This window comes from Furipterus horrens, unplaced genomic scaffold (assembly GCF_987537825.1).
Source record: "Furipterus horrens unplaced genomic scaffold, mFurHor1.1.pri manual_scaffold_1, whole genome shotgun sequence".
Taxonomy (NCBI): domain Eukaryota; kingdom Metazoa; phylum Chordata; class Mammalia; order Chiroptera; family Furipteridae; genus Furipterus; species Furipterus horrens.
In genome coordinates this window covers 190,648,171-190,676,117 of record NW_028327171.1, presented here as the reverse complement: position 1 = coordinate 190,676,117, position 27,947 = coordinate 190,648,171, and the positions used below count along the sequence as shown (strand labels likewise).

The following is a 27,947-nucleotide window of genomic DNA, read 5'->3' as shown; positions in this document are numbered from 1 at the left end:
AGATAGACTCTTAAGAAGCTACACCATCGTCTCTCGAGATGGACGGCTGCCGACGACTGTACTCAATAGAAGACCTTGGAGGAGATCAATCAAGGCATTTGCCTCTCAGACATTTGCCGTCCTTCTCTCCCCTAGCACAAGCTGCCTGGGAAGTCTTCATTTCATCCGCAACACCAGGGGATCTCTGCAGGTCGGGGGTCCCCAACAGGGTCATACACAAAGACGCCATGTGAACGGGCCCTGCTTTGCTCAGTAACAATATGCACCCAGACCCAAGATCGAACCCATAAACTAGGTACATGCCCCTGACCCAGGATCAAACACAATCTTTTGGTGTATGGGACAATGCATCAACCAACTGAGTCACCCAGCCAGAAATGAAAAACTCTTTTTTCCAAAAATCTTAAGCTTTCAAAAACAACAATTCTTAAATATTTCAAATGAACTAAAGACATAAATTATAAATTTGAAAGCATGGAAAAAACAAAGCATTGCTAGCAAAAAAGCAAGACAACCATTACAGAAGCATGCATATATTATAAGAGCAATAAGAGAAAGGGCTGAAAAGGGAGTTTGGAAAAAGATTATAGCAGATTTGTAAAATATTTTTTAATTTTTAAAAAAGCTTTTACTGTAAGGAACAATATTCTCTGATTTGTATTTTAAAGAAACTTGCAATGTGGCTCAGGGCATATTAATTACTTTGAATTAAAGTTACTTGAGAAATAGCCAGTGCAAGACAGACACTCTGACACTGTTTTATTCCCCTGAAATCTGGAAATAAATCTCCCATGTGAAAAATACCTTCCTTGTACAAGGAGGGTAGAAGGCACCATATTAATAGAGATAGGGAATATAGGACCAAGAAGGCTGTATAAACAAAACTTGTCACTTTTTTACTAATTTACTACCCTAAGCTCAAATTTCTTTCTCTTGTAAATTCTTCACAAATTTATTGTTACACTGTCTAAAAATAAAATCTGCCTGATTTGATCACTTCTTTGAGTTTCATATTTCCATGGTGTATGAAAGTTAATTTTATTTTTTTCTCCTGTTAATTTATCTTATGTCAATTTAATCAGTAGACAAGACATAGAACCTGGAAGGATAAAAAGGAAAAGTTTTCCTTCTTTATATATGTAAAGTAGTGTGGAGGATGGCTTGGAAAGAGAGAGACTGAAAGTACAAAACAAAACAAAAATAAAACAAAAATACTTAATAATTTGAAGGGAATTAAATTGAATGATTATGGGTTGAAAGCAGATGAGAGACATGTGAAATACATTCTGCCATTGTTTTTGAACCATTATGATGTTATACTTCTTTTAAACTTACTATACTTTTTGTATCTACTATAGTTATTTTAAACTTTTATCAAATTAAAAATACAATTAAAATCATGACTATGGCTACAAATATCTAGCTATTGTAGCAAAGTCAGAGATTTGGGCTTGAATTTGCATACAAATTAAATTATCTTGACTCCCATTCTCTCCCCTTCTTGCCATCAAAAAAAGAAGGGGCAAGGGATAGCAGCATTTCATTAACAATTAAATTAAGCATAGTGTTATGCAAGTAAGTGATAGCATAAAGTAAAAGCATAACAGCAGCATCATAATAAAAAAATTAAGCATAGTGTTATACATCAATTAAGAGGGAAGAAGAGTTTTTTTGTCAAAGTGAACGTAGGTTGTGGCATCTGCTTTCCCATATTTTTCCTGTCATCCTTACTGCTCACTTCAAAGTTCACGTCTGTGAGGATGCTGAGAATATCGTCACCCCTGAAAAACATAACATTGTAACCGTCTGTTAGGGGAAAACAACTGGTAAACCCTTTTGTCTGCTGTGCTTGTGATAATTATTTCTCTCAAAACATCAGGCATTTGAATAAAAATTTACTAAACCAAGACCTACCACAGCTTTTACGATAAAGGAATTGTCTCAGCTTAATAACTTATCTTTGATTTACTCAGGATCTCTAAAAACCATCAGAAACCTGTGTTAACATCAGATTTGGTTTCTTTCCTTCCTAATCTGTACCTCTGTCTATTCCACGTACTATTCTGTTTCCCCGAAAATAAGACATCCCCCGAAAATAAGACCTAGTGCAATTTTTTTCAAGCTTAGAAATATAAGGCCTCCCCTGAAAATAAGATCTAGTGGCAGTCATTGCTACAGCCCCCACCCCACCCCCCTGAATTCTTGAAGGAATTCAGAGTTTGGCTGGTTATGCTGATGTTTTTGATGATACGACTACGGTATATTAATAAATGTTTTTTTGTTTAACAATAAATGTGAATTCTTGTCCATGGAAAAATAAGACATCCCCTGAAAATAAGACCTAGCACATCTTTAGGAGCAAAAATTAATATAAGACACTGTCTTAGTTTCGGGGAAACATGGTATGTTATTTGCCCCCATAATCACCTCAATGACCTGTAACATCCTCTGCCTCAAATTGACATTGCTTCTGTGGACTCATCTATGATGCAACCAAACTTCAGTCAAGTGAAAATCAAATGTCTCCTGCAGTCACCTCACCCCTTTCTCACCAGCCTGTCTAATCAATTTAGTTGGGCAACCTGTTTATCCACCTCTCTAAATAGCCCCCAGAACCTTGCAAGACTCCTAGTCTGAATCACAAAATAAAAACATAGTGTTGATGTCATGGTTCACTCCTTTATCTGCCATGGAAAATTCTCACTCTTCATACACTTAAAACATCATGATATATAGAACTAGAAGGAACTGCAGAGGATTGCTTGCTGTCCATCAGCTGTGTGTGCATTTGGGTGAAATGTGACATACAAAACCCATCATTTAACTAAAGGAAACACAGGATATTTAAATGAGAAAAGGATCTTTTCCTACATTTTGTGGCTTCAAATGGGGCCAAATAAGTAAAACTATAAAGGGTTTCTACTCTTTGGTGCTTTTCTCTCACAATACACCAAGAGGGTTTGAGGATGGGTAGCTGTCATAGGATTTTGGACAGAGTTAGAGAATGTTAAACACTGAAACGGGTTACTGCCTTTTTGGAAAACTTGGAAGTTTTCTAGTTGAATGGTCACAGTCATGTTTCTGCCTAAATACAGAGCTGGACTACATGACTTCACCATCCTTCCTAGCCATACGATACCCTGATTGTCCTTTGAGGTGCTAAGAAAAGGACACTCCTCAGTAAGTATCTCACTTTTTTCCATCTGTGTACTCAAGATTTGTCCTCTCTCCCACTTTGCCCCTGACTTGGGAAGTACAGCTATACGATCCACAGCTAGATATTTATGGATAAATGAAGGGCTGGATAGGCAAGAATTACCTAGGACATCTTTCTCTCAGTCTCCGGCAAAGTGACTGGATATACCACGACCCCTCCCTGGTGTCTCGGTAGGAAACACAGTTGCTCACAGTGGCCATCCCCAGCAGAAAGTCAGCCTCATCTGGGATGTATCTCTTCTGAAATAATGAGTCCATTTCTAAATAGGTTTTCTTATTTTCTGAGTCAATCTCAACAGCTATACCTCTCTGGTAGGTATCCCCTTGACAAGCCTGGATAAAAAAGATTTTTGGTTTGCCTGCAAGGGAAGGGCACTTGGAACTAATGAAGTAAGAAGTTAGCTCATGGATGGGGGCTTCCTGCCCATCGGAGCCATAGATGATGCCCTTGTCTCCATGGGAAAGGATGCAGCAGATGAAGCAGTCTTTGTTATTGTGGTCCTTGCTTTGGTAGACTTTCAGAGCTTCACAGATTTCCTTTGCTGTGCAGTCTTTGTAAGGCACTATCTCAAAATGGAGCATACTAAAGGTATCGCAGAGAGCCCCTGAAAAGTGAAATACAAAGAGTCATATTACACCACAGTAATACCTAGATAATACCCAGACCACAGAGTGAAAGAGAGCATTAATCAGATAAGAATTTGAACCAAAACTTAAGAATAAGACCCTTTATATTAGTGGCTAGATTCCATAAGCTTCTAATATTTACTGCCACCAGTCTTGAGGCATAAGCCTTTTAATAAGATTTAATATTTTATATTTATATGTACATTGCTTTAATTTTTAAATTAAGTTAAAAGAGAAAAGCAGAAAACTAGCAAAAATATAAGTATTTCTTTTACCTCCACAGGAAAATGTAATGATACCCATTTTTTTTTTTTTAGACATCTGGCCCTTTTGGTATAGCTTTCTTTTTCCTCTTTTGATGAAATCGTAAGTATTAGAAATATTTTACTTCTTTTTTGGTTCTACTATACCTGCATCCAAGTCTGTTCCCTTCCTATCCTTCATGTGGTGAAGTTTGGGCACATTCTTCCTTGCTTCACTAAAATCATTATTGTTAAAGATCAGACAGTACCCCCGAGGCTTGCTTTTCATTTGGTAAACTTTGTCCAATGTCTGAAAAACAAAAATGCAACCCAGGAGCTGACTTTGTGGGTCAGACACTTGAGACATGAACAAACAACTCCCTGGTACAAGGTTAGGCTGCCCCCTGAGCCAGACTGGGCTGCCAGTGGTCATTCCATAGCTCCAACCCAAGGTCACATGGTTTCCTTAACAAACTAGCTAGTTTTTACCTATGCTCCTCAAAAAGGATCCCCAGACGTCTGCCCCACCATTAGTGTATAAAGTCAATGTCCCAATCCTTGGGCCTCGTGAGCATTTTGCACTTATATTAATATTGTCATCATAATGTATCATTTGTTCTCATTTTTGCTCAAGGCAGATGGAATCTGTGTCAGGAACTAGGATTTGTTCATTTGTGAGAGCTCAGTCAGGAGCTGCCCAGTGAATGGGTGTCTTAGGGCTCTGCTGGGGCTGTCCTTTCATGACCGTGTGATTTCCTTGGCTGTCTACTCAACTCATCCATGTTTTCAGGCTTACAGCTGGGGGACCTTCCTTCACACATGACAGTATCCCAGGACTTTTAAAGCTGATGGATTAATGTATTAATGTAGGCTCTCAAGAATGGAGATGAGAGATAGGCTGGTCAGGCAGGTCTTGGCTATGCTGCAGGTTACCATGTACAGACTCTAGTACCTGACATCAATAGTCAGCAGTGGGCCTAGGCTGTCCTGATTTTCCCAGGGCTATTTCAGCGCTGAGATAGCATTTATTGGGAAATCCATGCAGAGCCTCCAAGTAGAGAAAAGAGTTCTGAGCTGGTGGGGCAAAGGTGGGGGGGGGCACAAAATTCTTGGCTCTATACATTAAGTAACCTTAAAACTTTGAGCGAGTTACCTAATCTCCCTTGCACTCATAGTATCCTTAGCTGTTCCTTGGGAGGAATGCTTGTGGAGTGCTTTATTCTGAAAAGTGCTACATGACTTTGGTTAATCCTTGATTTTCAGCCTGAGAGAGGTCTGGTCATTTGCTCAGGAGCCCGCTAGTATATTGTTTCTTTCAAGTTTAATTTCAAGTCTCCCCTGGACAGGGAGTGTTCAGGCTTTCCTCTGCTTCCTGCCACAGAGAGGAGTGAATGGGCTAAGGAGTCAGAATGTGTTTGGTGAATTGCTGAATATTCCATGCACAGAAGTGATTATGTCTAGAATGCAATTCCTGTACCGGCTCATTGAAGTGAGAGCACACAGATGGTTAGATCATGAGCATTTGCCGCTCACACCTAACACAAAGAAGAAACAGTTTTGAAATGTCAAGTTAAAAAGGAAAGGCTTTGCTTTTTCCAGTCCCACTGGACTCTTCCCCAAAGCCTTCTCCCACTCAGACTGATGCAGCTGAAAAGGGTTAGGTAGGAGACTTCTCACCCCTCTGCCCTCCAACTTCTCTAGGTCTTTGTCTGGTTTTAAAATAAAAATTGAACACATAAGAAACCAAAAAGATCACATTGTTTTAAATTAAAAAGTCGCACTTTAAGCTTGTCCTTGTGTGAGTTTTTTCTGCAGCTCTCAATATATTCGTTGGAACATGGCAGGAGCTGGACTGCCCACCCAGACTTTTGATGTATGCAAATGAACTGTATGCAAATTAACCTGGGCCTAGTCTCTCCCATAGGAAATGAAAATGGACTTTCCTCGTTCCCAGAAGAAATGTTGATGGACCTAGCATGATATATTGACTGGTCTGGTGGGGGAAAAGCCAGGAGATATAAATAACCTGCTGAATGTGTTGATGGGTAAACTCAACCTAACCAAACTATATGTTCGGAAAAGTGTGAAGATGGCACCTGCAGACACATAGGAAGGTGAATCCCACGGCTCCTTGTGGGTGACTGGGTATCTCCACTCCCCCTTCCTGTCCTCTTCCCCCTTCTACCTTCCCTTGTTCCTACAGTCCTCGAGTTGTTCTGGGAGTTTCCTCTTACTTCCAACCCCCTTTCTCTCTTCCCTCAATAAACCTAGTGTAAAATCCTAGACTGTTCTCAGGGTGATTTCTCAAAGCAAGGCTACCTGACAATACTCACTAAGTTTCTTCTCCTTACTAGTTTATTTGGAAGCTAACAAGGCTAAGGAATGCACTAACTAGAATCTGCAATGTAAAGAAAAGAAGTAATGGGAGGTTTCCTTGTACCTGTTGTGACTCATTGTCCTGATTGCTTGACTCACAGTCCTGTTCTCTTGGATAGTCTGACACTGACAGCATCCCAAGTGACCCCTCTTCTGTGAGTAACTGAGACACATCTGGAATGAGACATGACAGAGAGGGTACTTTAGGAAAGAAACATGTAGCACTCAGGACAACATAAAGTCTCTTCTTAGAGGAAAAATTCAGACTGCCTTGAACATAATATCCTTGCAATCCATATAATAAGTAAAATTCTTACTACTGTCTAACTGCAACTATTTCAAACGTGCTGGCCTGAGGCCGCAGTCTGTGTCTTTTGACACATCTTTTAGTGTGTAGAGAAGGTGACAAGAAGTAGCCACCAAGCCTTCATCCTGATTAGGCAGCAGGTCCATTAAAATGTGGTTACAAATGGTAGAGGTTGTAGAGAGGAAGGAATGAGGATATCGAAGAGTAAATTAGCGAAATAAGCCTTGAAAATTCATCTGACTTTTTTCAAGATGTTAAAATGTAAAACAAAACAAAAAAACTGAGCAGACAAAACCAATTTAATCATACAAGCAAAGCTTAATTTAGCTTATTTTGCAAGACTAACTTGACCTTGCTTATGCCTCTGAAAATCATGAGCAAAACTTGAACTTTTTTCAAGGTTGATATGAGATAACCACTTATCAATCCCCTATTATTTAAAGAAATTCTAACATTATAACCAATCACTGTGAAAATAAGCAGTCACTGTTTTCTCATTACATAAACTGCTTTATAACAACATATCCCTGAGCCTCATTCCATGTTTTGTTTTGAACTACCAGTTTGCAAACTGTCCTTTTTGGAGTGTGCACAATAATTTGTATTAATTACCACAGTGATTCATTGATTTTACCTCAGCTACTTATGAACCTTTGAATTAAAACAGAAACACAGTCTTTATTAAAAACACTGTGACAGCCCTGACTGGGTAGCTCAGTTGGTTAGAGCATTGTCCCAAAACTCCAAGGCTGCAGATTCGATCTCCTGTCAGGGTACATCCAAGAATCAACCAATGAATGCAAAAAGAAGTGCATAAATAAGTGGAACAACAATGCTTTTCTCTTTCTCTCCCTCTCTGTTTTCTTTCCTCTCTCTCTCTCTCTCTAAAAATCAATAAGTAAAAACTTTAAAAAAAAACACTGTGACATAGTGGAATTTGTTAATTTAAGAATACATTTTGTTGATTCACAGCTATCAAGTTGTTTCTACCTCTGCTTAATTCTTCATAATCACTGATTTTCGTCAGCAGGCTCTTGTTGACTTGGTGACAGATTCTTTTTAGGGTGTCCAAATTTCTTTCCCCAAGGATGACCCTCTTCTCCATTTCTATGAAAATATCAAGCAAGCTCTAGAGGAAGGGGAGATAAAGTTAGAAGATGGAAATGGGCCATAGTGGCTTTTAGATTAGATTTTGTTTTTTTTACTTTCACTTTCTCCAAGCCAAGGGTCCACCCTAGCTTCCCAGACATGTTGGTTTTACAAAGCCAATATACCACTAGGGAGGTAATCCTGTTTTCTGGCCCCCAAATACAGAAGTGAGAAGACAGAGAAGCCACATCAGTCCCCAGGATCAGGCTCCATGTTGAACACGTGGACACCTTTACATGAAGGCTGTGAAACAGCCATGGTTCCCATGGTGACAGCCCAGGGAACTGCTTCACACCCGAGATTTCCTCTGGCACTGCACACACACACACACAAGCACACACACACAGTTCAAGGTTGTTTGAGAAGAGGTCGAAACATCTCAGGCCCACCACTGTCTTTCCTGGCTGCACAGCGTCCCACATTGGGCTGTGCTCCTATAACGAGACTTCTACTTTTCTCCTGACACTGCCTTGCTCCTGATAATTAATGTGAACAGCCTTATACAAAGGAATCATATCTACAACACTTACACTTGACAGCTTTCTTTTTCAACCCAGGTTTTTAAAAAAAGGAGAATTCAGGTTGCTTCTACTAGAATAGCCCTCTCTTCAGTCTCAGAAATCCCCACTGACTTGACTCTTCCTCAGGACTAAATCTTAACATGGCACCAGGTCTTACCATGCTATCATCCAGTTTATATTTGGAGATCTCCTTGTTCAAAAAAAACTTAAAGGACTTTAATTCCGATGCACTTACATCTTCTGAAATCTGGAATAGCATGACCCTGTGGTGGGAAATGGAGACACTTGAGAAATGCTTTCTTAAATAATTTCTCATCCGATACATAGAGTCACAGCAGACTTGATTCCAATGGCCTCCCTTCGAAATAACTTGATTTATGAGTTGAGTCCTTGAAAAGATGCTGGGGTAGTGACATGGAAGACTATTGATTCATGCTCAACACTTGCACCTTTAAAAGAATTTAAAGTTCTACTAACTTTGTTAGTTAATGTCTGTTAAATGAATTGCTATTTTCCTTTGTCTTCACTATAAAATCAAGATCTTGTTGTAATAAAAGAAGTTTTGATTTTAGAAATTATGCTTTTCAATATGCAAAACAGATCATCACTTCCTAAGGAAATTTGGCAGTGTTCTTCCAGTCATTACCTTCAGTAGGAAGGCCAAACATTTGGTTCTGGAATACAGACCTTTGTGAGTAGAACCCAGCCTACCTGCTCATCTTGGCCACTCCTCTCCACCCTCCCACGTTCTCTTCTCCAAACACGCCCAGCTGCCCTGCCCCCCACCCCTTTATGCTGTGCCCCTCACATTCTTATTACCTTATCTATCTTCAGACAACTACTAATCCACTAAACAGCTCAAGCATTGTCTAAGTGACCTCAAGCACTGCATTTACCCCACTGTGCTTTTGTATTGTCCAAAGGGGAACACATATAATTGTCTGCTTACAAAGATGCTCAAGTCCCTTGAGAGCAAGGTCCATGCCCTTTTGTTTCCATAAGCTCAGAAGATTGTGAGGTACAGTATTTAAATGCAGGGCACCCAGACTAATGATGTTAGAATTCTTGGTTCCACCACCTATGAGTGATGTGACTTCAGAAAAATTACACATATTTTCTTCATGGTAGACTGCAGATAATTCCATATCTACACCACTGGAATGTGTTGAGGATTACATGAGTAAGTTTAAACTAATCTTTGGCAACACACTAAGTGCTCAATACATGGCATTATTGTTTCCTAACGTATGACAGGCTTTTGGGATATAAGACATTCCTTTGTTCATTGAATAAGTATAAGTCAGCAAACCTTACATTATTATGGTGTAAAGCAAATAACTTTAATACAAAAACACATTAACTTTAAAGTTAAATTAGAAAATTAAAGGTGTGAAAATAAAAAATAGTGTGGAAAGCAGTTTACTCAGTATTAACATCTGCTTCATCCTTCTTCTCATGGAACCTCTACCCTAGAAGTATTTCGCTAAGACTTTCTCACTTTGGCCAAGATTGGGTCCAATCAAAAGCTATTGACCCTTTTAACTTTATTACAAGGTATTTTGCCCTTTTACTTTCCTCTTTATTGAAATCTACTGGTTTTCTTGTAGCATCATTGTCTAGAAACAAGCCTGGATAGTTTAGAAGATACTTATTTTATAGATAGCAAGTATAATGGTGGGCACAAGATGAGACCTTCTAGTCTTCCTAGTTCTGGGGCTTTGTAATTTTTTTTTTAAAGATTAATTGGCACCTAATTTAAAAACTCCTTAGGAGAACTTCCCAATCCTATTAAACCAAAATTAGCCAGTATTGAATAGTATCCTCCTTCCCTCTCCCAAAACATGTCAATATGACCTTATTTTAAAAAGGGTCTCTGCTATTGTGATATTGACATAAAATCATACTAGATCTGAGTGGGTCCTAATCCAGTGAATGGGGACCTTATAAGAAGAAGGACATTCAGACAGACACAGGGAAGCATGGAGGCAGAGACTGGAGATGAGTCTACAGGATGAGGAACACCAAGAATTGCCTGTAAGCAGCGAAACTAGGAGAGGAGAATGAAACAGATTATCCGTAGACCCCCCCAAAAGGGACCTACCCTTCTGACACCTTGATTTCAGGCTTTTAGCCTCCAGAACTATGAGAAAATAAATTCCTCAACTGTGTTATTCCATCCAGTTTGTGGTATATTGTGATGGCAACCCTAGAACACACATACACCCAGAGGGTCTCGCTTGTCATTTAAAATAAAAATGGTCAAGTTGCAAGTAGAGAAACATATCACAAGGAATATGCCAGAGTCTCAGGTCTCTGAAAAGAGAAAGACCAGGGCATTAATTGGCCAGTCAGGCAGAGGAGTGGTTTTCAGCCCCGACTGTGAGGACTTAATGTTGTACGGACCACAGTTGCTGAGAAGCAAGCAGAGACAGTGAAATGGGCCATTAGCAGATGCTTGTGTAGAAGTTTTCTGGAAGGAAAGCTAAAAATAACTTTAAGGAGTGTCTGAGAACAGGGGATGTTGAAAGAGAGAAGTTGGTGATGTGTTTCTATATGTAAAGTCTTAAGAATCACAGAGATGTAACTGACTGTGACTTGTTTTCACCCCTAGCTTACCCATTCTCCCGCAGGTGAAGAAAGGCTGAGCTGCAAGGCCTTTGGTAGGACTGACACCCAGGTCACCATTGTTCTCTCAGCAGGAGCCGGCCTCACAGGGGCTAAGCAGTCTCTGCTGGGTCTTGCCTGGCCAATCCTGAACAACTGGCAACATACACCTCATTGGAGGATTTTGTAATGCAAGTGTGGATACAAGCCTGGAACTCCACTGAGAATTTCCAGTCATCCACAGGCAGGTAGGTGGAGGGTTTCAGGATGAAAAGCAGTGATGCTTTATCCAAAATAGATAAAGCACACAATGTGAGCATCAGCAAAGCAGAAACACCAAGATAATAGACATATAACAGAAAGAGAGTTAGAACATTTAGAAAAAGTCTATTTTAATGAATCATACTTACAGGTAATGTTTCACTTTGAACTCTAAACTTCTTAACCTGGCCCTGGTAGAACATCTTCCCAGAACCTCCAAAGTCACACTACATCTAAAACCTACAATCAATCCTCCCACAAAGATGTGTCCACTCCCCGCCACACTTCCCAGTGCTCACACTATAGAGAATCTCCTCACCTGTATGCAGAGATCTGAGCCTTGCCTGGTATCTGAAGCTCCTTCTTCATCTCTTTTTGGCTGGTGCTCAGGTGCTTTCCCAGGAGATCCAGTCTATTAATTCGGAATAGCAGCTCCTTCAGGAAGGACAAGTTGTTTTCCTCCAACAATCTCTTGTCCTGGAGCCTCTGGAATAACATTAAGGCATCTTTGATGGGTTCCTGCTTCCTTTGTGGAATATAGTCCAGGCTCAGGAACTTGAGGGAGGCCACCTCATCACTGCTCAGATCTTCCGCAATGTCAAAAAGACAATTGTTGAAATCCATGCTTGTTCAGAGTTAGATGAATGTAGTTGTAGCCTAGGTCAAAAGACAGCATTATATTCAGATGAAGAAGAAAAGTACCATTAACTGGTTTGTTTGCACATCAAATGCTATTACATCTACTACAATACATGTCAGACATTTTGCTGTGGATACAGGGAAGAAAAATCAAGCAGGCCAAGCTCCTGCTCTAAAGTAGCTTACTGTTTAGGGAGGTAAGTATACAAACTAGCCAATGGTCAGAGAGTTGTGGCCACTAGAATAATAAATGTGAAAATTCAGCTGGAAGTAGGGGTTTTCAAGCTCTCTACAAAGTTGAAAACCCTTTGTTGAACTCTTACTCAGTCTCTCCCTTAACTTAGGAGGTGGTCCTGGAGAGCTACCGTTCAATTGTGAACTAGGAAACCTTTAACTTCTCATCAGGCTTCCATCATCTCCTTGATCCCATGGACTCTGTGCCTTTGGCACTTCCCTTAACCTCAAATAACCTTAACCTGTTTGGGCCTCCTTCCTTCCTGAAACAAAGCAGATGGGTTCCTGGATCTTTAAGTTCCCTGCATTTACTAACATTCTTGATGAAAGCACTAATCCCAGCTATTTCTCAGAGCAGATTGATCAGAGGTAATGAACCAGAACCCATATATTTTGTTCATATAATGTTAAAATAGACATATTTTAATTTTTTTTTGACAAAAAATTAATTTTGTTTTGTTTTTCAATTACTGTTGTCCCATTTTCCCCCATTGCTCCCCCCCAGCCCACCCCTTCTCCCTCAATCATACACCCCCATTGTCCATGTCCATGAGTCATTTATACATGTTCTTTTAAAAATATTTTTAATTTGCACATTAAGGTAAGCTTTAATTTTTTTTTTAAGTGTTCAAAAAGACTTTGAAACTTTTAAAAAACACCTTGTTCACACTTGGGTTATAAAAAGTGTGAATATTTAAAATAAAGTTTCAACAATAAAAATATTTTAACCACCCCCCCAAAAAATAAAAAATAGTTAATTGTAGTATGGTCTCAGTTATTATTACATACACCACACACACACACATTTACATAAAAAATAGAATCAGGCTGCATAACCACGTGTCTACACCTCCCCCCCCCACTCAATATTTAAAATAAACACATACCCCACCATTAAATATTTTTCTTTGGCATATTTTTAATGTTTCTAGATTTTTGGCATGTGGATATATCACATTTTATTTTAAGCAATTTTATATTTCTTTACTGTTAAAAATAATATTGCATTGAGAGACCTTTTCATATATCTTGTACATATCTCTGATTATTTCCTTTTTAGAATTGGAATTATGGGGCAAAAGCTTTTTCTCCCTTTTAATTTAGAGTTTACCTCATTTTTAGACAAGTTTTCTTGATTCAGGAAACTAAAGGGACAGTATCATGGAAAGATACACTTTGCACTGAATTCACAAGGCTGCAGAGTCAAGATCTTTCACTGCAAATCTATCGATTATCATGAAAATACCTTTACTTAGGAAAGATATCTTACTTAAATAAAGGGCCAGTACCTAACAGTATACATTCAAAGTGCAACAATCAAAAACTGCTGGACATATAAAGGGACAAACTAGCAAGCTCATTCCTCAGATCACACTCTATAGAAACACACTGGTGTGCTCAACAGGGTATGTCTGTAAAGGCTCATCTCAGCAGGATGGGTAACCCCGAACAACTAGTAACATCTTATATGTCCTTCAAAAAGGGACAGTTAAATAAACTAAGATATAGTCATACTACACAGTATTAGGCAGAGGTTAAGAAAATGCATTTCTTCTGAAATAAAAATGGATAGAGATTAAATATATGTTAGTATGATGGTAGTGAAAAAAACAAGTTGCAATATAACAACAAAAAAAAATCATACATCTACTTTTTAAAAATGCTCCAAGCATTACAATTAGATTTTCTGTGATTATAGACATCTATGGAAAAATCCAAGGTCTGGAAAAAGACATATCAAATTCATAAAGTTGTTCGTTCCGGGAAATGAAGGAGAAAACTACAATTTGGGGGTGAAGGAGTGAGGAAAAAGAATTTACTTTTCCTGTAATGTGTTAAGGAGAAACAATGTAGGTATTATCTGCAGAAATAAACTTAATGTTAAAATATTAGGTTGGATGTGTTCTTGTGTTTAAGGGAGTGAAACAAAGTGAGTGGAGGACAGCAGGAAATGAGCTTCTTTGGGAAGTTAAGGAGACCACATTACCGAGAAGTGATCCAATTACATTTGTGTTCCTAAAAGAAAACAAGGACTTCCACTCAAGATGGCAGCATAGGTAAACACAATAGTCACCTCCTCCCACCACCACATCAGAATTGCAACTAAACTACAGAAAAAAATGTTATTCAGAACCGCCAGAAATAAAGCTGAATGGAAGTCCAACAACTATGGAATTAAAGAAGAAACCACATCGAGACTAGTAGGAGGGATGGAGATGTGGAATGGGCTTGTCCCACACCCATGTATGGCCGACAAAAGTCAGGAGGGATATCTCGGGAGTGAGGGGACCTGGCTCCACACTAGGCCCTGCCACCCCAGAGATCCAGTGCCAGGAAGATAAATTCCCATAACTTCATGCTGTAAAAACCAGTTGGAGGCTGTGGAAGGCACACTGCTAGAGTGACAGGCAGTTCCTCTTAAAGGACCATGCACAGACTCACTCAGACTTACTCTCTCTGAGCTCCAGCACAAGAACAGCAGATTATAAGGCACCAAGGACATGTGGGGAGGAACTGTATTGTCCAGCATTTGGACAAGAGCTAGGAGGCAACTTTCTCCCAGGCAGAAGTGCTGGCAGTGGCTACTGTTCCTTTTCTTAGCCCTTCCCAACAGAGTGGACAACTGGGCACCATATCTGAGACTCCATTAACCTGACTCATACTGTTTGCCCCACCCTGGTGATTCCCTGAGGCTCTGCACCACTCAACTTTCAGTCCCACCCAACCTGTTTCCAGTGCATTTTCCATATGAATGGCTTGTCTTGGCTGATGCTTCAAATTCTTCTAAATTTTCTCTAACAAGCAGTATCTGGCTTCCACATACCCTATGCCTATTGCTGAGTGGCCCCGGCCCAGCACTGACAACAGCTGGCCAAGGTTCATAGCTTGGACTTGCTTGGGCACCTTCAAACCCATCACAAGAAACAGCCAATTGCAGATTATTTTATAGCTCATTCCAAGTAGCCCCAGTCAGAACACCAGTGGTGACTGACCTTGGCCTGCACCTCCCAGGAGGCCCCAGAGCCTGTGCACCCAGTGGACAGCTAAAGACCATGTTGGAGTACCACCACCCAACCACCTCCACAAGTGATATATTCAAGGTCCACTCAAGTGGACCCCTGCACAGCTGATCCTCCACAGTGGTCAGAGGTTGGTGGTCAGGGGACACAACCAGTTCTTGCAGCTTATAGGCCTGAGTAAATCCCTTCCATTTACCTGCCAAGAGCAACCAAGGCTCAACTACATGGTGGGCACACCTCAAGTACCCAACTTGGATGATAGGGAAGGCTGTGCCGCTGGACCCTACAGGACTCCTACTACATTAAGCCATGCTACCAAGACAGGGAATCAAAGTAGCTCTACATGATACATAGGAACAAACACAGGGGAGCTGCCAAAATGAGGAGACAAAAAAACATGGCCTAAATGAAAGAACAGAACAAAACTCCAGAAAAAGTACTAAACAAAATGGAGACAAGCAATCTACTAGATGTAGAGTTCAAAACATTGGTTATAAAGATGCTCAGTGAACTTAGTGAGAACTTCAACAGCATAAAAAAGGTCATGGAAACCATAAAAAAGAGCCAGTCAGGAATGAAGAGTACACTAACTGAAATGAAGAACAATTTACAGGAAATCAACAGCAGAGTGGATGAAACCAGGAATCAAATCAGCAATTTAGAATATAAGGAAACAGAAAACACCCAATCAGAATAGCAGGAAGAAAAGAGAATCCAAAAAAATGAGAATAGTGTAAGGATCTTCTGGGACAACTTCAAGTATACCAACATTCACATCATGGGGGTACCAGAAGGAGAAAGGAAAGAGCAAGAAATTGAAAACCTATTTGAAAAAATAATGACAGAAAACTTCCCTAACTCGGTGAAGAAAACAGACATAAGTCCAAGAAGCACAGAGAGTCCCAAACAAGATGAACCTAAAGAGGAACATACCAAGACACATCATATTTAAAATGGCAAAGGTTGCCCTGGCTGGTGTGGCTCAGTGGATTGAGTGCCAGCCTGTGAACCAAAGGGTCACTGGTTTGATTCCCAGTCAGGGCACATGCCTGGGTTGCAGGCCAGGTCTCCAGACAGGTCCCTAGTTAGGGGTGCGCGAGAGACAAGCATACATTAATGTTTCTCTCCCTCTCCTTCTCCCTCCTTTCCTCTCTCTCTAAAAATAAAAAATAAATAAAATCTTTAAAATGCCAAAGGTTAAAGACAAGAGAGAATCTTAAAAGCAGCAAGAGAAAAGCAGTTACCTACAAGGGAACTCCCATAAGACTATAGGCTAATTTCTCAAAGAAACTTTGCAGGTTACAAGGGGTTGGCAAGAAATATTCACAGTGATGAAAAACAAGGACCTAAACCAAGATTACTCTACTCAGCAAAGCTACAATTTATAATGGAAGGGCAGATAAAGTGCTTTTCAGACAAGAAAAATCTAAAGGAGTATATCACCACCAAACTAGTATTATATCAAATGTTAAAGGGTAGTCTTTAAGAGGAAGAAGATCAAAAATATGCAAAATAAAATGGCAATAAATACATATCTATCAGTAGTTGAATCTAAAACAAAATAAACAAACAAGCAGAACAAAAACAGAATCACAGGTACAAAGAACGTTTTGATGGTTGCCAGATGGGAGGGGTTTCAGGAGGATGATTGAAAAAGGTGAAAGGATTAAGAAATACAACTAGGTAGTTACAGAATAGTCATGGGGATGTAAAGTACATCTTAGGGATTATAGTAGCCAAAGGAATATATATACATGACCCATGGACATGGACAAAGCTGTGAGGGTGGGGGATGGTGTTGGGAGGAGGAGGTCAAAGGGGTAAAGATTGGGATAACTGTAATAGCATAAACAATAAAATATAATTTGAATGAATAAAAAAACACAAAATATTAGACGAACTTAAACTTTAAAAAGAACTTCAGAGAACTCAAAGAACTTACTTTCCCCAAAGTAGCAGGAATCTTTCCCACATCTCTCTTAGAGACTAAAAAATCGAGTAGAGTAACTATAAGAAGACCATATATCTGTGTAGCACAATTGACAAAATAACAAGCATTTCCTCTCAGCAGAAAATACACATCCATTCAAACACTTACAAAATATTCACAAAAATCGTCCACAAAGAAAATCTTAGCAAATTTCCAAAAAGCAGAAATAATATAGTCTGTGTTCTCTGGCTATTAGAAGTTAACAATGAAATTAGATATTAACATGTTAATTAGAAATTAACAATGAAAAAGGGCCAAATAAAACACACTATAAAAGAGGTTATCCACATTTAGGTGGCTTTTAAACACATGGTGTTAGAACAAATTAGTAGACTTCTACAACAAACTAAAATGAATCCTAACTGAACTCCTTACACCAGAATAAACTGGAGATGGATCAAAAATTTAATCCTTAAAATTAAAATGCTAAGGAAAGAAATATAGGAGAATTAAAAGAAAATAATCTTACAGAGGTGAAGAACATTTCTAAATATAACAGAAAACCTGAAAGCCATTAAAGAAAGATTGGTAGATGTCTTTAAATAACTAAAATATTCTGCGAAAAGAAATTTAAAAATAAATAAGTCTTGCACTGGGAAATATGTACAGAAATATGATATAGAATAGAAAAGGGGCTAATTTTCTTAAAATAGGGCTCCTATAAGCCAGTTTAAGAAAAAGAAAGAGATCCGGGCCTACCCTCCAATGTGTAAACAGGTAAAGATCATAAGCAGAGAGTTCAGAGAAAGGTAAGTACCAGTGGCTTTAAATTTTTAGAACAACGGCTTATTTACATTTGAAAAGATGTTCAACCTCATTCACAACAAATTTTTAAAAAACAAATTGGAATTACAAAAGATCATTTTCAACTACCAAACTGGTGAAATACAAAACTTGCAATACACAGTGTTGTGAGATGGTGGAAATAAAAATATAAAACTTACATATCCTTTGACCTCACAAGTTAACTTCCAGGTGTTTTTCACATTAGCTTAAAAATCAGTATAGTAAAACATATGTAGAAGGTTATTCGTGGCAGCATTGCTTAAAATAACAAAGGAGCAGAAATAACTGTTTAATCAATATCAGAAGCAATAAATAAGCTTTTAACCATCCGATGGTACTCTATTCAACTATTAAAAAGAATGGAAAGAGCAACACGTTTGGATATGTGTGATCTCCGTAATGTATTCTTAAGTGGTGCATAGACTTGAATATGCACAGGTCTTTGAACACACAGGAAGCTGCTCAGAGGTTGCCTCAGAGCAGAAAGAGGGGTCTGGACGGGTGAGTGTGAGAAGGCCTAGAAGAGAGCAGGAAAGTGAAATACTTTTCCCCATTTAAAATGTTTAGCATGCACATTATAAATGTACATATATCTAAATTAAAATCTCTATTTAAAGACATATGTTCATTCATATATTGGAATGGGTCTAAACTAGATCCAGCGCTGTTTGGTACCATTAGGTTCAGTGTCTTTAAATTTTTAAATCAGTTCTGACCACTATTAAAATCTTATTTTACAGAATAAAATCAAATAGCCTAATGCAAGCTGAATCTTCTTTTTTCCCTCTGCAATTATTTCTTCTGATAATAACAACCCTTACTGTATTCATTTTACAAAATACAGAAAAGATAAAAAGAAATATTAAAATCACCTATAAATCCATCATCCAAAGATAAGCACCTAATATTTTACTATCTTCCTTACCAAATATTTTATGTGTATATATTTTCCCTCATAACTGAACACAACATATTCCTGGGGTATAAGTTTAAATCCACTAGTACTATTTTAAGTACACCTTGATAGCCTAATTTTTTCTTCCACAGTATGGATTTTAAAATCTGTAAAGCATCTACTCATATGAATGAACCATAATTTATGTAACCAGTCTCTGATTGCATTTAGGATGATCTTAAAATGCAAATCTCCTTGTACACTCTGATTATTTTCTTAGATTAATTGCTTAGAAATAGTATTACAGAGTTAAAAGAAATAAACCTTTTTAAAGATTTTGTTCAATAGTGTGTATATACAATATGAAATATATATATTTGAATACTTTATATATAATGCACACAAGGCAGAGGAGAGGGATGGGGATGGAAACACCTCCAAGTTTTCTGTTCCTTTCGATTATATATCAGTAGTATTATTAAACAATAAATTCACATAACTGTATTTGATTACATAATATATAAGTATATTAAATATTTCCATAATATATTTATGCCCAAAATATATAAATATAAATAAATGTTTATATTGAGATACATGTGTTTATAACATAATCCATATAAATATAAAAATATTTTTTCTTGTCTTGTTTTCCTACAAGTCTCTGATGAAATTGCTATTATCATCCTCATTTTACTATTGTAAAAAATCAGTCTAAAAATAATCCATTAAGACATGAGTCAGACTTAGATTTGAGCATCTCACTGGAAGGTTTCATGACAGACTGCAAAGATTTCTGATTTTTTCTTAATTGCAGTTGAAAGCCAGTGAAGGAAAATATATAATCATAATATTTTAAAGATTAAAATTATTTAAAAACTTTAGAAAACTAAAAACCTACCCAGAACACAGAACCAGAAATTCTTAACAAATCCACTACAGCAAAGGGAGAGAGGGTCAGAGCCGTACAAACCAAGCAAGTGTGTGCCGGAGCCTGAATTTAGACCCCAGTGTCTCATTCCAGAATCAAAACTCCACCATTGCCTCATATGCCATGATTTAATTACAAATAAATTTCATCTAATCATGAACAATTCTTCTAGCAGTATTCCAGGAATATCCTAGTTCTTCTAGGGATATGGATAACTGGGGAAAATAAATCCAAAACTTGCATTAATCTTCTGAGGCAAAAACCTGTATCTCCTTCAAAGCTCAACAGTACTTGAAAATGGCTCTTAGGCCCAACCCCCTAATAGTGTGGCTATTCCCTCCAGTCCAGGATGGCCACCCCAAATTGAGGACTCCCCCAGAACCTGCCAGATCTCCACTCTGCACACAAACACGGTCCGCTCCAGGGCCCTGAAACCAGCAATTTCACACAGCCCAGTAAAGGTGTTCAAATCTCGACAAAGTTTATAACCAACCCTGTAAATTTCTATTTCAAACTAAACGAAATTCATAACTTCACCTATAAATGCTTAAACACAAGTATAGTCTCAATTTTTTTCAATCTATGCTTGCCATTGTATTATTCTCTGTTCTGCTCTGTACTTTTTAATGTCTCAAAAAATAAATAATTTAATTATTAGGACTGTGCATGTGGGCGTGTGTGTGTTCATGTTAGTGGATATATATGTGGGTGGATATGTATTGACAAATGGTTAGCTGTAGCAGCAAAGTCAGTTGAGATTTAAATTTTGGTTTCTATTCTGCGACAGTTTCATCAGCATTAGGATGAGACCTCTATATAGAGACCTGTACTTGAAGGCTTCCAGAAAAACCTCCAGGAAGACATCACGCTAAGCTAGAGCAGTCTTGAGATCTGGAATCTGTGGGCCTAGAGGCTCCAGAGGGACTCCTAATGGTGTCCCTACCTATGCTCAAATACAAGACTCACTTCCATGGGCCCAAGGCCACCAGATCCCACCCTCGGCAGCCTAGAAAACTCTAGAATCACAAGCCTTCCTCCCCAAAGGCCCAACTGACCTTACCAAAGGCAAATCCTGGGACCCTCAACGGCCACCTGTTTTCCGCTGGTGCAGCTAAGGCAAGAGTGTAAACTGAATGAAGGATTAAGAGCACTTACTTCCTGTTTTTAAGTAAGTAACTCCTCCTACAGCTGTAAAGTCTACCGGAAATATGAAATAAGTTTTGGCCCTGGTTGTGTGACTATGGATGGATCTTTTTGTTTTGGTGGCCTCATTACCATATTCCAAGATTAGAAAATTGGACTGAATGATAGTTAAGAATGCTTTCTTTTCATACTTCAGGAGTTTACAGATTTTTTTTTCTGGTTTTATTATTGATGTTTTCATTCAATAAATATTGATTGAACAGCTCTGAGGGATCTTGAGATCTGGAAACTTTGGGGTCCCTCACCACAGCTCACAGAGGGTCTGCTAACTCCCACAGCTAACCCTCATGATTCTCCCATAGATGCTCAGATACAATGAGCACCTCCGTGGGCCCCAAGGCCACCTGATCTCACCCTCAGTGACTTAGAAAACCGTAGAATCAACCAGCCAACCTTACCAAAGGGGAAAATCCTGGGGCCCCCATTATGGTCTGAGCCTGGGAGATATGACAGTGAACAAAACACACATTAGCCCTGCCTTTTTGCTGTGAGTTGGCTGAAATGTTTTTTGATGTTAAAAGTCGAAACAACAACAAAAAAATAAAATACCTCTCTTTTTTAAAACTGCCGTTTTTCTTTCCCCAAATGGAATATAAGCTTTCAGGGGACAGAGACCCATCTTACAGCAAAGAGGATTAAATGAAGTGCCTGACAGTGCCTCTTCCCCTGTAGAAGGCCCGGTAAAGGTGCCACGGTAACTTCGATGTCTTTCACTACCACTTGATTCTGCTCACAAAGTCTGAGTGAAAACGCAGCAACAGAATGAAGTCCTGTTAGTGGCTAAGTCCCAGCCAAGAGGTGTCCCTAACTCTTCCTTGATGCCTCTTGAGCCTCCACCCCAAAATCTGTCCCACCGTTTTGTGACTAGTTCCTCTCCTAGGCTTTGAGCTTTTCAGGGCAGAAACTGCACTTTTGATGTTCCTGTTCCCAGACCTGCCATGGGACTGAACATGTTTCTTGCAAATCGACAAGGCAAAGAAACCCCGTAGACAGACGATGGATATAAACATGGAGTTCCCTGACGAGAATACACAAATAGCCCAAGTATATGAAGTAACGCTCCAACTTGTCAGTAAAGTGGGAAATGCAAAATAAAGCAACGCGATACCCACTTTATACCTATCGCATTGGCAAAGTCTGCAGGTTGCAACAGGTCAAGGACTGGAGGGCAAGTCCTTACATAGGACTGGGGAGACTGTCTGTCATGCAATACTATGTATGCAGTGGTTAGAAAATGGAACCTGGCAAAATACACAGAATGCAAAATCCAGAGTGCTTACTTAAAAAAAAAAAAAAAGGAAAAGAATTAGGAAATACAAAAAATGTTTGCAATAATAATTTCTAACACTTTTTGGGTACCTCGTCACTATTACAAGTGGTTAACACACAGATCTCCTCACAATCACCTCATGATGTAGTATTCACCCCATTTAATGACACGGAAATAGGCACAGAGAAAGTACTTCTTTGCTCCAGGTCACAGAGTTAAAAAATAGTGCATGCACACAAAACAATGATACATTTTGGAAAGATACGTATCAATTCAGGGATATGTATCGAAAGATCTAAAGAGTTGTCTTTTGGGAGCCATGGAGAGGAGCTGGAAGTAGGGATTGAGAAAGTTCCTAGGACAGGGCAGGGGGAGAAGGGGACTGTGGGCCTTAAGAGACCAAGGACCACAGGGCATTGGAATGTGACAGAAGGTTTCGCTCAGCCCTCTGCCCCAGGACCAAATGGAAAAGGAAAAAAAAAAAAAAAAATAGTAAGTCTCGTGGACTCTCCACACTGATCCAGTAGGAGAGAAACACTGTCTATACCTGAGGCCGCTGAGGAGATTCTGAGGAGACTCTGAGAAATGTAGCCGAGGAGCTGGAAATTTCCAGAGCTAAGAAAGAGCGAGGCTGGTGGCTGCAGTTCAGAGAGAAACCCCACTGGGAGATCCTGGCAGGACCCAGAGGTGTCCTGACTCAGCAAGTCCCAGGAACGTGGTATCCAGAAGCTGCTTCTGTACCAGGCACTCACCTGCTCCACCCCGTCCCAGCAACATCACAGTCACCAAGTCCCAGATGCCAAGATCCCCCTGAACTGCCTCATTTCACATGCTCAAATTCTTAAGGCTTGTCCACACATCCAGAGAAAAATCTCTTGAAACAGAGCAGGAAGAAAAGTGGGGGGGTGGTGGGAATGGAACTGCCTCCAGGAAGTTTTCTTTCACTTTCAATCATTCTACCAGGCTCTTGTGCTTCCTTCCAAAACTCACTTCCTGTTTCTGCACATTCAGAATTTCCCAGCAAATCACAAGAGACAACTCTGAAAGAATTTCCCTGCTCCTGATGGACGGAATCTGGTGTTCAGCGCCCGAAAAAGAAAATTCCTCAACAGAAAGGACTAGAGAATAAACTTGATTCCTAAGACAGAACCCAGGTGACTCACATGAAATGTTTCTTATTTAAAGGAACAGATGCCCAATTTCCAGCCATTCAGAAGAGGAAGATGACAATAATCGACATGCAAACTAAAAACCAGGAAGCTGGACATGCTTTATTCAAAAGCATTTATACTGACTACATTTAGTATTAATAACCCCTGTAATTTTTAAAGACAGGCTTCAGACTGCCTGTGGCACGTGAAATGCCATTCTCCCTTAAAAAGTAACTGGGAAGAGGAATTGTCCCTCTGTGCAGCGGCTCGGATCTGCACTGAAGCCCTGGACCAGCCCCTCAGATCATGTGGCAGGGGCTCTTCTTGGGTCAAAGCAGGCCTCTAGCAGAAATGTGGGGAGATTCTGCACAGTAAGGCAGGGGTCTGGCCCAGCCCTAAGTAATGGTAACAACACTATTCGCAACCCTGGCCACACTCTTAGGTTGGTAGTGACCAGTGCCTGCCCAGGGCCAAGCCTGGAGAGGTAATAATATGAAGATCTTTGACCAGGACCCTGAGCTCCAGGCCTTCCCCAGCTTTTCTTCCTTTTCCATCCACTCCTCATGCTCTGTCTCTGTTTCCTGTTTGAATTTTTAAAAAGACTCCCTGCCTTTTTGTTTTCAAATCTTGTACATTTTATAATCAAAATGCTGGCAATAATGCTATAGCTAGATGCTGGATCCTTTGCACGAATTATCTGAATTATCTCTAGTTCTCATAGCAATGCAGGGTTTTGTTCTCCTATGTTATGGGTGAGGAAACTAAGGCTCAGACACATAGATTCAAACTCAGTCCTGTTGGACCGAACACAGGGTTTTTCCACAATAATATACTCGCCTCCCTTCCCCCAACTAGAATTTGAAATAAACAATGTGGCTAGAAAAGCAATGAATTTAAACTAAGACAGAATGACCTGTGCACTAAGGTCAGAAAGTCTTCAGGTTCTCAGCCACCTAAGAAAGAGAAGTTAGCCTAATGGTAACAGCTAACGTTTATCAAATATCATGTGTGCCAGACACAGTCACCTAAACTAGCTCATTTCAACTCAGAAGTGGATGTTACTTTTGTTCCCATTTTGTGTATGAAGAAACTGAGGCCTGAACAGGTTGAAAGACTTGACCAAGTGAGCTAGTGAGTGACAGAATGAGGTCTGTTTGTCAGTACAACCCTGAACGGTTAATCACTGTCTAAATGTTAATACACACTCATGGTTCTCAGCTTAACTGGAGAGGTTCTCAACTAACTGAAGAGATTTTAAAAATACCAGTCTTCAGGCCCTAGCTGTGAAATTCCTACCTGCACATTATGGGAGGTAAAGCAGATCAAGCATTTAGAGTAGTGCCTGGACTTTCCACTGTTCTCAATAAATATTCACCACCGCTGTTACTTTATCACAACATCTGTAAGGTGGCTATTTTAATTATTAGTCATAGTGTACAGATGAGGAAACTAAGTTCAGTGTCAATCAGTTGACATGTGGTAAGGCCAGCAAATAAACCCAGGATTGTCTCACTCAAGAGTTTATGCTCATCCTCTAGACTGTTCCTAGGCCCAGCCTGGCAGAAATGGAAGAGCCGCTGGAGGTGTGAAAATTAATAAACAGGAAACTCATTTAAAATAGAGCTGGAACAATAAAAAGAGAACTCTCAAGGACATGCCACTCACCTCACAACAGGAAGAGATGTACCTTGCATCTTGTACAGGAAGTGACACTATATTAGTACCTCAGCAGGAAGAAGAAAAGATTCCTCCTTGCCCAGTAACAGCTCAGCCAATAGGAAACTGCCATAGCTCAGCCAATGTACGGTCATTATATTTTGAATATTCAGTTTCTTTTGACAGACTTCTTTACACCAGCCAGTCCCAAGTCCAAGTGTTCCTTTCCTTTATTCTCTGGACTTGCATGCAGTAGGCCATTAGACCACATGTCCTTAATTTCAATTCTTTGTTCTTCCTGAATAAAACCATTTAGCTGGAGAAATATCTACTTGTCAAGGGTCAACAGGGGCATCCAGGGGCCCATGATATGGATGAGTGTGGAAAAGAAGGGGGGTGTCTCAGGGCTTCATCTTGTGTCATTTGTAAGCTATTGATCCTAGACTCTCCAAGTCTTAACTGTTTTTCAAAAGGAAGGTGAATAACTAGTGAGTAGTGAACCTGAAGTTAAATTCCTATCATGATCTGCAAAGATCATTATTAAGTCACTTGCTCTAAACAGTGTCTTGTCTCAATCTTGAGATACAGGTCTGTGTCTATTTATTATTGAAATGAATAATGTACATGGTCTTTCATCCTAGGGTAGCTGGAAAACCTGCAGGTCTTGCAACAGCAGCAGGACTTGGGGGAGATGGTCTCAGCCTAGGGCAGGGTGAGAACAACCTGGTTTGACTTAACCACCAAGTGGTTTCTACCCTCCTGAATCTCAGCTCCCACCTGAAGGCCTGGTCTGGAGATTCAAGTTTACTGACCTGCTAAAAGCAGATTTGGATCTGTAAGCCTCCCTAAGAAAGCCGAGCAGGACTAAACCTCCTCTTAATTCACTGCAGCACACCCTTCCATTGATCTGAATTTGAACTACAGGACATTAGTCAAGAATAAATACTGACAGTGAAACAAGTCTTCTGAATGTGCATGTTCTTTGTTGCTTCTACAACAAATTGCACATAATTGACAACAGGCCCTATCCTCACCCTTCTTTGATTCTAGCAGCTGAGCTTGGTTCTGGGCCTTAGACACCCTCCAGGAAGTGGTGAGGAAAGGAAAAGAGCTTGCATTCTAATCAACCTATTTCACCAACTCCTGGCCTTGCTTGAAAAGACTTCGCTAGTTATTTAAAAGTGTTCAACCCCTGGGAGTTTAAGTTTTTTTATTTTTGTTTTGGTATTGAGATGATTAGACAGATAGAAGAGGTTACAGTCACTGACTTCAACATGTATGTTCTGCAACTTGCTGGGGGCCAGTACCTGCCCCCTCTACTTTATCAAAAACTACTGCAAACTAAGACCTATACCACTGATCTAGAAAAGAGGAAACTGAAATAATTCTTGGGTTGCAATGCCAATATTCATGACACCAATCTAGCTTTTTAAATATTTTCTTGAAGGTCAGAACATAGACAAGGTGAAGGTCCTTCACATTCTTGCTTTACTGTCTGTCCCTCATACCCTAAGGACAGATGTAAGGAGTCATTTAAAAAAAATTGTTATAGCCCTGGCTGGTGTGACTCAGTAGATTGAGTGCTGGCCTGCAAACCAAAGGGGCTCCAGTTCGATTCCCAATCGGGGCACATGCCTGGGTTGCAGGCCAGATCCCCAGTCAGGGGCGTGTGAGAGGCAACCACTCACTGATGCTTCTCTCCCTCTCTTTCTCACCACCCCCTTCCCCTCTCTCTAAAAATAAATAAATAAAATCTTTAAAACATGTTTTTATAATGGTAAAATATACATAACATAAATTTTACCATTCTAACTATTTTTGAGTGTACCGTTCAGTGGTATTAAGTACATTCACACTGTTAGGCAACCATCACCACCATCCAGGAGACCTTGTAATGATACAATAAGAACATATTTGTTAAGCACAATACAGTTTTTAAACATCTTTATCAAGATATAACTCGCATCTCATACAATTCAGTGGGTTTTCATATTTTCACAGAGTTGTGCAATCATTACCGGAACATTTTCATAATCTCCCAGAGAAACGCCATACCCTTTGGCAGTCTCTTGCACTTTCCTCACAAGCTCCCCACCCTAAGCTATTTTCTAGCACTAATGTAGTTTCTTTTTTAAATTTATTAAGTTTTAGAGAAAGGAGGGGAGAGAGAGACAGATAGACAGATAAATTTATTGTTCCACTTACTTATGCATTCATTAGCTGCTTCTTGTATGTGCCCTGACTGTGGATTGAACTCACAACCTTGGCGTATTAAGACAGCACTCTAACCAACTGAGCTACCTGGTCAGGGAAAATGCAATACAGTCTTAAAACATTTTCCCTACTACATCATTTGACCCTCATTGGTAACTACATTTTTTATTCTAAGACAGGCAGGGCAGGTGATACAGAGACATTTGGGAAACCAAAGCTAAGAAAGGTGAAATGACTGAGTTGAGAGAAAATATAGTCTTTTCATGAAATTGAAACTGGTATAACTGGACATCCACCTATAAAACAAACAAACAAACTCAAAATGAATGAAAAAAAAGAGAGAATCTAGACCCTGACCTTGTACCTCTCACAAAATTTAGCTTAAGAAGGATCTCAGATATAAATGTAAAACACAGATTCCTAAAACTTCTAGAAGGAAAAATAATTTCAAAATCTTTGCCAATTCAGAATAATGACACTAATGAATCCTTGGGTATGAATGGCCAACTGGGCCATGTAACAAAGTGAGGGGAATTATATTGAGTACGAAAGTCTGAGGATGAGCAGCTTTAATTCTTCATTACTGTCTACTACACCTTCAAATGTCTGTGTGATGATGATTTAGAGATTTTCAATAAAGTTCTATTAGTCTTAA

General features: G+C 39.5%; 1 protein-coding gene across 6 annotated transcripts; it reads right to left on the bottom strand.

Moving 5' to 3' along the window:
* Window positions 1-367: 367 nt before the first annotated feature.
* CASP8 (caspase 8) lies at window positions 368-25,133 on the bottom strand. 6 transcript variants are annotated; one of them, XM_090268375.1, is made up of 8 exons: window positions 25,088-25,133; window positions 11,623-11,960; window positions 8,596-8,701; window positions 7,759-7,897; window positions 6,526-6,635; window positions 4,254-4,395; window positions 3,320-3,821; window positions 368-1,781 (listed from the first exon to the last, which is right to left on the bottom strand). In XM_090268375.1, the coding sequence occupies exons 2-8, from the start codon at window positions 11,925-11,927 to the stop codon at window positions 1,646-1,648; spliced, it is 1,440 nt and encodes a 479-aa protein (XP_090124501.1). In that variant the 5' UTR covers window positions 11,928-11,960; window positions 25,088-25,133; the 3' UTR covers window positions 368-1,645. The 6 variants fall into 6 exon arrangements, with proteins under 6 accessions (XP_090124501.1, XP_090124508.1, XP_090124517.1 ...); XM_090268382.1 differs by lacking the exon at window positions 25,088-25,133 and adding an exon at window positions 23,024-23,159; XM_090268391.1 differs by lacking the exon at window positions 25,088-25,133 and adding an exon at window positions 22,819-22,943.
* Between the last annotated feature and the right edge of the window lie 2,814 nt (window positions 25,134-27,947).

Bases quoted from the DNA above. Each gene is read 5' to 3' on its own strand.
- CASP8 (XM_090268375.1), bottom strand. From the start codon at position 11,927: ATGGATTTCAACAATTGTCTTTTTGACATTGCGGAAGATCTGAGCAGT. The intron at 8,702-11,622 runs GTGAGGAGATTC...TTCCCACCACAG, and splicing joins GCTCAGATCTCTGCATACAG to GGTCATGCTATTCCAGATTT. The intron at 7,898-8,595 runs GTAAGACCTGGT...CCCTTCCTCTAG, and splicing joins ATAAACTGGATGATAGCATG to AGCTTGCTTGATATTTTCAT.